This window comes from Odocoileus virginianus, chromosome 24 (genome assembly GCF_023699985.2).
Source record: "Odocoileus virginianus isolate 20LAN1187 ecotype Illinois chromosome 24, Ovbor_1.2, whole genome shotgun sequence".
Lineage (NCBI taxonomy): Eukaryota > Metazoa > Chordata > Mammalia > Artiodactyla > Cervidae > Odocoileus > Odocoileus virginianus.
In genome coordinates, this window is record NC_069697.1 from 26,142,772 (window position 1) to 26,155,042 (window position 12,271).

Here is a 12,271-nt window from a genome sequence, read left to right on the forward strand (position 1 = left end):
GACAAGTGGACTGTAGAAGGAAAAGCAGGAGAGAAAGCGGAGGGAACTGTCAGGGGTCAGCACAGTAGTCCAAACCAGAGGAAACAGCCTAGGTACACAGTTTGTAGATGTGATGCCTGGAATCTCTGTTTACATCGAGTACACAACCAGCTCACTTTGCAAGGTCCATCTCCCCTCCACACAGCCCAGTTGGCATACAGGAGGTTTTGTTGGTAATTTTCAATTGATTGACTTGTCTCCCCCAAATTACCTCCATTTCCTTTGCTCTTTCTATCCTCATTTCTTTCCCCCCTGTATCTTATCTCAAGTACCCATCTGCCCATCACCTGACTCAGCCTTTACAAGGTCTTCTTGTTCCCATCCTGGTTTTTTTTTCTCTCTCCTCACCCCACAACCCACGAGTTTCATGAACTAGATGTAAAAGATATAATTACTTTCTGTCCTACCCCAGAAGCACTCAGGAATTATCAGTTTCACAGAGCACCAACAGAAGCCTGGGGGTTATTATGATCCTGACAATACAACTGGAACACATTCTGCATATTAAGGACACTGTCTCCCCACATTCGTTCCAGCCTGTTCTCCCCACTGCAGCCAGAAAATCTTTCAGGGGGAGAATCTGATCATTATCTCATTGGCTCTCATTCTCTCTCTGGCTCCTCTCTCTCCTGCTCTCTGTATGCTATGACCCTGGAGTACATCTCACACCATTCACCTCTTTGCTCCCTGTGGCTCCAGCCACTCTGGCCTTCTTTCAGATCTTTGAACCCGATGGGCCCCCTCTGCTCTTCTCTTTGTCTCCAAAGCCCTTTGATCTCCCTCTTCCCTCAGTTGACACTTATTCTTTAGATCTTTGCCCAAATTTTCTTCCTTAGCAAAATCTCTGATCTGAGACCAAAGCTGGAACCATTGTGATACACATTCACAGCACTGCATATCTTTCTTTCTAAGCACTCACCACAGTTTATAATAATACATTTATTTGTGTGACTGTTTGATTAAGATGATTATACACACACACTAAATGGGAAACTCCAGCAGGGCAAGAACATTGCCTATTTTGCCCATCACTGTATCACAAACATAAGCTGAATATATTCTTTGTAGACCTTAGGAGTATTAGATATGGAAGGATTTCCCAAAATCACAGATATTGTTCCTTTTTTGATGGAGCAAGCAAAAGGAATTATGGATCACCTAGTAGTAAACTATTGCCAGAAGAGGAGTGAGCCAATGACACCCATTTTGCTACAAACTCAAAGAAGAGTTTTCTCTGTCTCTTTACAAAAACTATCCTGACATCAATGTGGCCCTTGTTTCAAGACCTGTCATCCTTCTGAGTAGGTCCATCATTCTCTTCACAGCCCTCCACTATGTATCTGACCTCTCTTCAATATCTCTTTGCAGATCAATAAACATATCATCACCTGATGGACACAGAAAAGGGGGGAGTGAGAAGTCAATGAGTTATCTCTCCTATACTGGTTGCCACATCACTTCACAAAGCCCCTTCCCAAACAGCTGCTCATTTAGTTCTCAAAACCACCCTGTGAAGTAAGCAAAGCAGGAATTCTTATACCTATTTTACGAGATGAGGAAATGTGATTCAAAGAGGCAAGTGACTTACTCAAGGTCACAAAGCCCACGTGAGGCGGTGTAGATTTGAACCTACAGTCTCTGACGCCCAGTCCAATGCTTTACCTTACATTAGCCACCCCAACAGTTATCAGTTTTTTAAACCTGCTTTTTCATTTCTTTAAGTAAACACCTGTTCCTGACCCCTCAGCACTTTTCCAGCCTCTGTCCACTTCGCTATCCAGAACTTGTCAGCCCGTCTGTGCCATGGAATATAGGGAGTTTTATGCACACAAACAAGGCTGAGCGTTTGGTCCCAGCCTCCAGTCTTTTCCAGCTCTTCCTCTGAGCCAGTAAGGAACCAGAAAGCCCCATTAATAAAACACAAAGAGACCTGCCCCACCAGAGCAAGGCTATCCTTTCTCCCACGTTCCAGCAGGACGCGAGGCCAGAAGCCAGCCTCTTTCCTAGCAAGGAAGACCTGAGCAGAACAGAGGTCACCGGCCGCGGGCCGTCAGGGCTCCTCAGCTGGCCACGCAAAGGATGCGGCTCCCGGTTTGGCCCAAGGTCACCCTCTCGCAGCCCGGGCCCGATCCCCGACCGCCCGGAGCGCCCCCTGGTGTCGCGGGCTGGCCTCCCCTCGCCCTCAGGGAGTGGCCTGCGAAGCCCCGGCTCGGGGGCAGAGAAAGGAGGGTGGGCAGAGGATGAGGAGGCTGAGCCCCTGGGAGGGGCGGGAGGCGGGGCCCTACCTGATAGCTGAGGACGCCATCCGGATCGTTACTCCCGGCCGGCATGGCGGAGTCCAACTAGGTCTCGCCAGCGGGGTCCAGGCTGAACGTCAGCAGGCCACGCACTCCGGTCGGGTTTGAGCAGATCGCCCGAGCGGCGACCCCTACCCCGGTGCCAACGGTCAACCATCAACCGCCGCCGCCTCCATAGCCACCGGCCCGCGAGGCTTCGCCGCAGCCAATCAGCGCGCGGCCTGTACGGCCAATCAGGGCGCGGAGCACAGGAGGACGCTGTCCGGCGGTACCCTGGGCTACCAGGAGGTGGAGGAGGGAGCCGGGGGAGCCTACGGCTCTGGGGCCCGGTTGCCGTGGAAACCGCCTCCCTCCCTTCAGGGGCCTCTGGGCTTGAAGGTCCTCCCAACTGCTTGCTAGAAATTGAAGATCTCGTGGTTCTATTTGAGGATGCACCTGACCCTTGAAAACTGAGAAAGTGTCGGGATTGTCTATCGTGATTTTATTCCTTGGTAATAATTATTTTTAAATTCTGGGGAACCATCCCTTGAGCTTGCAGAAGGAAGTAACAGAATGAGAGGGAAGGGCCTTCTCAAATTACTTGTTAATCCTCGAGCTAGTAGCCAGATTAAATAGTATCAAAGAGAAGCAGGCAGGCAGTGATCCAGTCCCCTCCACAGACTGACTACGATACAGGTCTTCTCCCTGGGCCTCAGGTTGGCAGTGAAAAGCACGGGGTTGAGCTAAGGAAGATGGTTGAAACAGTTCCACAAAAATGCTTCCAACTTTTCTGAGAAATAATCTAGGGCAAATTATTTAACAAAAGAATAACTACTGGTTTAAGGCAAAGTTAGAAACCCATGAGTAGCACATTCAATTTAATTTGGGTTTAAAACAAGAGAGACTGGCCATAATCCAACCAATCCTCTGTCCTCAACAGGAGGAAAGGGGTTTTTTCCTTTATGTCCACTATCACATCAGATGGTAGGAGAGTCCACATTATTAAAAGAAAAAGAGCAGGTGCAAATCATTCTCAGCCTCCGAAGAAACTACACTTGGGGAGCATAGCCTGACTGGTGCACATTAAATGTTCAACCCCTGCATACCATTGCCTGCACTGGCTCTGAAATTTGAACCAAGTTTGTGATTCCATGTCCCTGAGGCAGGACTTCCTCAGTCTTCAATTTAAGGTCTTGGGCCCATTTTTGTGTCTTAGTGTTCATTTCCCCAGTTTCTGTTGACCTCTTCACTAATTCTGTCCCTTGAATCTGTAATTCACCCCCATTTTTGTCCATCAAAACCTTAATCATACTTCAAAGTCAACCTCAAAGGCCACCTCTTCCAAGAAACTTTATTCTACTCTCCTCAATACCCCTAAGAGATGTCATCACACCCCTTTGAATCTTCATAGCACTTCATACCTTCCTTATAGCAGTCACCAGGCTATGGTCAAGTACTTTAATTAAATGTTAACTTTAGCTTACTGTAACACTGTCATTTTCTGAAGGCAATAATTATTTTTCTTATGCCCGTCTGTACAAAGTCTCAAAGAATGCTGGGCACATAGAACATAATTATAAATATGTAAGTTATATAAGTATATATAAATAAATATAACAAATATATAAGTGAATATATGTACTTTTAATTCAGTCTAACCAAAAACATATTAAACACAAAATACAAGCCCAAACAGCACTGAAGATGCAGCAAAATCTAAAATAAAATATGTATCTCCAGAGGGCTTATGGTCTAATCAGGGAAACAGGATATACGCTAAGATGATGGCAAGATAACAGAATATAAAACAATAGCCATATGAGTAATATAGGCAACAAAGGTTATAAAAATTTAGAAGAGAAAATGTTAATATGATGACAAAATAATAGAACATAAAACAAGAGCCATATAAGTTATATAGACAACAAAGATTATAAAAATTTCCAAGAGAAAATAATTTTTTTTTTTACTTGGAACGTGACACAGAGGACATTGGTTTGGATTAAACCCAAAAACAGTCAAGCCAAAGTAAAGAGAGCAAGTATCTTAGTTCTTAGGGAACGACTTAGCAACCAGGAAAGCATAAGACCCATTCAGGATAGCCACAATTTGGACCAAAGCAGAAAGGAATGGAGAAGAGCAGTAGGAAATAAAAATTGTGGTAAAGAAAAACAATGACCAAGTTACAAACAGCTAATCAGACTTTTTTTTCTCATATGATAGAAAATATGATCCTGTTGAAAATTTTAAAGAATTTGTCCACACACCAGGACCTGGGTTTAGTGGTGTAAATGCATATGTCATTTAATACTCCTAACACTTCATAGTTTATCCATTTCACTGGTAAGAAAACTGAGGCTGAGAAGTTTAGCAACTTTCTCAAGGTTAAGTAGTTATTAGGCTGGGATATGATCACCTCTTGAGCCTTGCAATCTAGCGGAGAAACAGCAAACAAGTAAAAATGAACACAATTACAGGTTATGAGAGCTGCTATGAAGTAAACTGCGAAGTTATGTGATAGAGTATTGCCCAGTGGGGTGGAGAGAGCTACTGTAGATGGGATGGTCAGGGAGGGCTTTTCTGAGGAAGTGAGGAGAGTCTCATTTGATGAGTCAAGGATGAATCTGTCCGATTTTAGAGCCCCTGGCCACTATATGACACTGTCCTATGTAAGTGGTGCCATTGGTGAAACCTGCCACTGGGGGCAAGGTGGGTTAGAGGGAGGAAGCTGAGGCAGGGGGTCATTTAGGCTGACTGGCAACATGGCAGTTCTAGGGCCAAGGATGGTGACCAGAAGAAAGATGTGCCCTCCATTTGCCACTCTCTAAAGAGCCAGCTCCCGTGGTGCTCTCATGAGAGTGGGCATGAGTTGTCAGGGCGTAGAGAAGAAGCAGGAGGGAGAGGATTACTACTAGGAGCTCTACAAGTCTGATTTGACTCCAGTTCAAATGTGGAAAAAGTCAGAGCCTCTGGCTCTTGACTCCAGGGTCAAGAGCCCCATCTTCTGGTCTGTTGAGCAAATTACAAAAGGAATTGGCTGCAGAGGCGGCCTCGAGACTGCTCTGAGGCAGCTGCCTGTCTGCAGAGACAGGCTCTCCCCTCCCAGCGCTGTTTTGTGTCCTCCTTCCCAGAGAAGGCGAGCTCGTTGGCTCCAGGCCCCGGGCACTAGGCTGCCGGCACCTTCAGCTCTCTACACAGATTGGAAAGGAGCAAATATGCCCCTCTCAGCCTAGCCAGCAAAGAGCAGCAGAAGGAGCTGGAAGGGGGAAGATATTCAGCCAAGGACACCACCTCACACTGATTATTCTTCTAAAGAAAGTGGGGGTTGGGCAGGAGGGGTGGCGCAGAGAACCCAGCAAAACAGAACTCAGAAAATTCTGAGGCCTGCACAGAATTCTTGGAGGAGGAGACATAAAATAGACAGGAAAATGCAAAATATGGGTAGAGACAGAGACCACCCCACACATACACATATACATACACACATACATCTCACAGGGAAGCAAAGACGCAACAACTCTGTGAGGTAGGTTCTATCTCCTCCATCATTTTACAGATGAGAACACTGAAGACTGGGGCTTAGAGATGTAAGCTACCCCAGGTCACACAGCAAGCACGGTTTATAAATGGAGACCCTGAGTCTGAGCTCAGAAGTACCTCATTACAGAGTACACACACTTACCCGCCTACTGCCTCCCATGGCGCTGCCTGGACCTTAGTCCTTCCCTAACTTTAAAAGCTCCACCCTCTCTTTGTGACTTCCAAATGTGGCTATTTCCCCACCTTTGTCTCTAGATCCTTCTTTTCTCTAATACTAGTGTTCTTAAACTTTGGTGGGGAGAGGTTAGGTCTTGAACCTCTGGGGACATGATAAAATCTGTGGGACTCTCTTTTCAGGTAAGTAGACAAAGACCCAAATTTTGCATCTCATTGTAAGGATGTGTTCACAGCCTGCCCAGGGAAACACTAAACACCTTACCTGTATTATTTTTAAATACTGGCTGGAAAACATTGAGATTCTCTCATTCAGAGACAAAAAAGGCAAGAAACACAAGTTACTCAAAAGGTCTGAGGAAATGTTCTCACATAATTGCAACCAATTTTTCCATCAAAAGCATCTTAATTTCTCCATCTATGTACCATGTTTCTTGCCCAGCTTAAACTGTCAAAAGAGCTGCCAGCACAGAGGTTTTAGCCTTTACTTGCTATTAGGTAGTGCCCAATCCCAGCTGCATCTTATACCTGACTTGGTTTCTCCACATTCCTCTTAATTATACATCAAAAACCAAGGAAAGGTTGGAGGAAAAGACGTCAGGATTTGAAGAAAGACTTAATTAGGGCTTGTTGTGCGGTCGTCTGGGAGCATTTCCTGTGAAGGGAGCGGGGGAGCCAGAGAGAGATACTATTCTTTGTCAAGCTGAAAAGGTCATCCAGGTGCATGGTATGCAGTCAGCCCTTGCCAAGTCACAGCATTTCTAGAGAGACTACAGAATACAGTTTTCTTTGTTCACAGCAGGCTGCCAGCCTGGGACACTACACATCATACAGAAAAACAACAAAATGCTACACAAACTGACTCTGGCCTGCGAAAAATCACTCTCCCTCCATTCGTCATCATCAACATCATCCATAGAAATCGCCTATACTGGGGAATTCCCTGGTGGGTTCAGTGGTTAGGACTTGGCATGTTCACATCCACGGACCTGGGGTTCAATCCCTGGTTGGGGAACTAAGATCACACTAGCTGTGCTACATGGCCAAAAAAGCTTTTAAAAAGAGCACTGGACTTCCTTGGTGGTACAGTGGCTAAGAATCTGCCAGCCAGGGCAGGGGATGCAAGTTTGATCCCTGGTCCAGGAAGATTCCACATGCCATCGAGCAACTAAGCCCGGGCACCACAATTACTGAGTCAGCACTCTAGAGCCCGAGTGCCACAGCTACTGAAGGAGTCTGTGCTTTGAGTCTGTCCTCCACAATAAGAAAAGTCACAGCAATGAGAAACCTGAGTACCACAACAAAGAGTAGCTCCTGCTAGTGATAACTAGAGAAAGCCCACACAAAGCAGGAAGATGCAGAACAACTAAAATTAAAATAAACAATAAATTATATATTTAAAAAGAGGACTTCCCTGGTGGTCCAATGGATAAGAATCTGCCTGCCAATGCAGGGGACACAGGTTCAATCCCTGGTTCAGGAAGATCCCACATGCCTCAGGGCAACCGATCCCAGGCGAACTGCTGAAACCCAAGCACCTAGAACCCCTGCTCGAAACAAGAGAAGCCTCCGAAATGAGAAGCCTGCGCACCACAACTACAGAATAGCCCCCACTCACGGCAAAAGCCTAAGTGCCAAAAATAAATAAATATGAGATAAACTGACAGGTGAAAGAAAAGGAATTGCCTGTACTATGCTCATTTACACCTTGGTCCACACTCAGTAAGGCTCTGGTAGACAGAACCCATTTAAACAGGCAAAAACCTCCTCCCTCCTTTCTCTGGGCTCACAATGGAGATATTTAGACAGAGGCAGAAGGGAAGGACTAATAAGAGGGATTAGAACAGAACAGAAACAGATTAGATTAGAAACAGAAATAGATTAGAACGAAACAGAAAAGCAAGCTTTGAAGAAAGAAGCTTTGGGACTTCCAGATCCACATAGGAAACCATTCAGGAATTTAGGAGAAGTACGTGTTAACGAAGCCCTTGCTGTCAGATTTGAACCATCTGTATTCGTTAAATACTTTTATCTTCTCCGTTTCTGGCCAAACCTCACCCTGCTTAGAAATCAGGTGTGTTTACAGTGGTTTCACTCCCTGTCTTGTCTTCTTGAGGATAAGATCTCTTGAGCCTGTAGGGAAGTTCTTATTTCACTTTTAACCAGTAGGCCTGGGATATCCTTACGGTTGCTACAGATTCAGTGCTTCACATCTGTGTAATTCTATATACTCAACATTTGTATCACCTTACCTCAGTTCTCTCAAATGGGGCTGTAAATGTACACAGAATATTTCACAGACTAGAAAGCTGAAATAAGCCTGGAACAAGGACTTGCCCAAGCCAGTTAACAACAGAGCTTGGCAAATAACTACTCGTGCTTTTCATGGTTTGTGTGGATTTCTAGAAACACAATTCCATGCAGCCCCTTCCTCCATAAAACTGAATTGGCTTCAATTGAACAGTAAATTGTGAATCTGCTTTAGAAATGACATGAACTCCCCATAGCAGAAACCAAGGGCTTCTCCTTTATTACCTTTTACCATCTGATTACAGTTTCATATAATTTCTACTTTGGAAAGTTTGTCAGTGATACCCATTCATTAGTTTACTGAACAAACTCTCATGAGTTTCTGAAAATAACTATTACTGCTTATCTCTAGAAACACATTATCTGACATAGATATAAATTCAATCCAAGATACGCTTAGGGGCCTTTTATTTCGCAGTTGATTTTTTTTTTAAAAAGTGGGAGACCCATTCAGACTTCAAAGCGGGAGACCCATTCAGACTTCTGGGCTGGGGCAAAAAGGACTAGACATAGAATCTGAATGTATCTCATGAATTTATCTTTCTCCACCTCTAATCTTTTGCCAAATTGAAACGACCACCCTCCTTTTTAAAAGAAGGTAGAGTTCCTCTGGTCCTTTCTTATAAAATACAAGAAGGAGTATTTGCTAGATTTACCAAGAACAGCCAGGACTGTGAGATGGGCAGTCAATGAATAGCAGAGAAAAAAATTCAACCCTGAAGCAGATATAGAAGCACTCAGCTTTGTTTAGGGTAGGCGAAATGAACAAGGGCCATTACAATTTGATTACAACCTATATATCTGTTGAGATTTCCCTAGAACTTCTTGCCCATGCCCTCTAAGAACTGTTGGAAGGGATTTAAAAGGCCTATATTCCAACACCATGTACAAAAATAAACTCAAAATAGATAAAAGGCCTAAGTGTAAGACTGGATACTATTAAACTCCTAGAGGAAAACATAGAACACTCTTTGACATAAACCACAGCAATATTTTTTTGATCTCCTAGAGTAATGAAAATAAAAGCAAAAATAAATAGGACCTAATTAAACTTAAACGCTTTTGCACAGCAAAGAAAACCATAAACAAAACAAAAAGACAACCTACAGAATGGGAGAAAATATTTACAAACAACATGACCAACAAGGGATTGATCTCCAAAATATTACAAAGAGTTCATACAGCTCAAATTTTTTTTCATACAGCTCAATATTTAAAAAATAAAGTAAAAAAATGGGTAGAAAACTTAAATAGTTCAGTCAGTCCTGTCTGACTCTTTGCGACCCCATGGACTGCAGCATGCCAGGCTTCCCTGTCCATCACCAACTCCCCAAGCTTACTCAAACTCATGTCCATCCATCGAGTTGCTCATGGCATCCATCGATGCCATCCAACCATCTCATCCTCTGTTGTCCCCTTCTCCTCCCGCCTTCAATCTTTGCCAGCATCAGGGTCTTTTCCAATGAGTCAGTTTCTTGCATCAGTTTCAGCTTCAGCATCAGTCCTTCCAATGAATATTCAGGACTGATTTCCTTTAGGATTGACGGGTTGGATCTCTTTTCAGTCCAAAGGACTATCAAGAGTCTTCTCCAACACCACATTTCAAAATCATCCATTCTTCGGTGCTCAGCTTTCTTTATAGTCCAACTATCACATCCATACATGACTACTAGAAAAACCATAGCTTTGACTGGACGGACCTTTGTTGAAAGTAATGTCTCTGCTTTTTAATATGCTGTCTAGGTTGGACATAGTTTTTCTTCCAAGGACCAAACATCTTTTAATTTCATGGCTGCAGTCACCATCTCCAGTGATTTGCGAGCCCAAGAAAATAAAAGTCTGTCACTGTTGCCATTGTTTCCCCATCTATTTGCCATGAAGTGATGGGACCAGATGCCATGATCTTAGTTTTCTGAATGTTGAGTTTTAAGCCAACTTTTTCACTCTCCTCTTTCACTTTCATCAAGAGGCTCTTTAGTTCTTCAATTTCTGCCATAAGGGTGGTATCATCTGCATATCGAAGTTGTTGATATTTCTCCTGGCAATCTTGATTCCAGCTTGTGCTTCATCCTGCCTGGCATTTCACATGATATACTCTGCATATAAGTTAAATAAGCAGGGTGACAATATACAGCCTTGATGTACTCCTTTCCCGATTTGGAACCAGTCTGTTGTTCCATGTCCAGTTCTAACTGTTGCTTCTTATCCTGCATACAGATTTCTCAGGAGGCAGGTCAGGTGGTCTGGTATTCCCATCCCTGAAGAATTTTCCACAGTTTGTTGTGATCCACACAGTCAAAGGCTTTGACGTAGTCAATCAAGCAGAAATAGAGTTTTTTCTGGAATTCTCTTGCTTTTTAAACAATCCAACAGATGTTGGCAATTTGATCTCTGGTTCAGATCTCTGTTCTCTGCCTTTTCTAAATCCAACTTGAACATCTGGAAGTTCATGGTTCACATACTGTTGAAGTCTGGCTTGGAGAATTTGGAGCATTACTTTGCTAGCGTGTGAGATGACTGCAATTGTGCAGTAGTTTGAGCATTCTTTGGCATTGCCTTTCTTTGGGATTGGAATGAAAACTGACCTTTTTCAGTCCTGTGGCCACTGCTGAGTATTTCAAATTTGCTGGCATATTGAGTCCAGCACTTTCACAGCATCATCTTTTACGGTTTGCAATAGTTCAGCTGGAATTCCATCACCTCCACTAGCTTTGTTCATAGTGATACTTCCTAAGGCCCACTTGACTTTGCATTCCAGGATGTCTGGCTCTAGATGAGTGATCACGCCATTGTGGTTATCTGGGTCATTAAGATCTTTTTTGTATAGTTCTTCTGTGTACTGTTGCCACCTCTTCTTAATATCTTCTGCTTCTGTTAGGTCCATACAACTTCTGTCCTTTATTGTGCCCATCTTTGCATGAAATGTTCTCTTGGTATCTCTAATTTTCTTGAAGAGATCTCTAGTCTTTCCCATTCTATTGTTTCCCTCTATTTCTTTGCACTGATCACTGAGGAAGGCTTTCTTATCTCTCATTGCTATGTTTTGGAACTCTGCATTTAAATGGGTATGTCTTTCCTTTTCTCCTTTGCCTTGAGCTTCTCTTCTTTTCTCAGCTATTTGTAAAGCCTCCTCAGACAACCATTTGCCTTTTTGCATTTCTTTTTCTTGGGGATGGTCTTGATCCCCGTCTCTTGTACAATGTCATGAACCTTCATCCATAGTTCTTCAGGCACTCTTATCAGATCTAATCCCGTGAATCTATTTGTCACTTCCACTGTATAATCTTAAGGAATTTGATTTAGGTCATACCTGAATGGTCTAGTGGTTTCCCCTACTTGCTTCAATTTCAGTCTGAATTTGGCAATAAGGAGTTCATGATCTGAATCACAGTCAACTTCCGGTCTTGTTTTTGATGACTGTATAGAGCTTCTCCATCTTTGGCTGCAAAGAATATAATCAATCTGATTTCAGTATTGACTATCTGATGATGTCCATGTGTAGAGTCTTCTCTTGTGTTGTTGAAAGAGGGTGCTTGTTATGACCAGTGCATTTTCTTGGCAAAATTCTGTTGGTCTTTGACCTGCTTCATTTTGTACTCCAAGGCCTAATTTGCCTGTTACTCCAGGTATCTCTTGACTTCCTACTTTTGCATTCCAGTCCCCTATAATGAAAAGGACATCTTTTTTGGGTGTTAGTTCTAGAAGGTCTTATAGTTCTTCATAGAACTGTTCAACTTCAGCTTCTTCAGCGTTACTGGTCAGGGCATAGACTAGGATTACTGTGACACTGTATGGTTTGCCTTGTAAATAAACAGATATTTCTTCAAAGAAGACAGGCCAACAGGTATGTGAAAAGATGCTCAATATTGCTAACTATTGGAGAAATGCAAATCAAGGCTACAATGAGGTATCAGCTCACACCGGTCAGAATG

At 43.5% G+C, this 12,271-nt stretch overlaps 1 protein-coding gene across 1 annotated transcript in view; it reads right to left on the minus strand.

The window, feature by feature from the left end:
- SLC4A8 (solute carrier family 4 member 8) overlaps positions 1-2,550 on the minus strand; it is an 80,324-nt gene extending 77,774 nt beyond the window's left edge. The window contains exon 1 of the mRNA XM_070454398.1: positions 2,325-2,550. Coding sequence (XP_070310499.1) covers positions 2,325-2,369 — 45 coding nt within the window. The 5' untranslated portion in view covers positions 2,370-2,550. The remainder of the gene's footprint in view (positions 1-2,324) is intronic.
- Between the last annotated feature and the right edge of the window lie 9,721 nt (positions 2,551-12,271).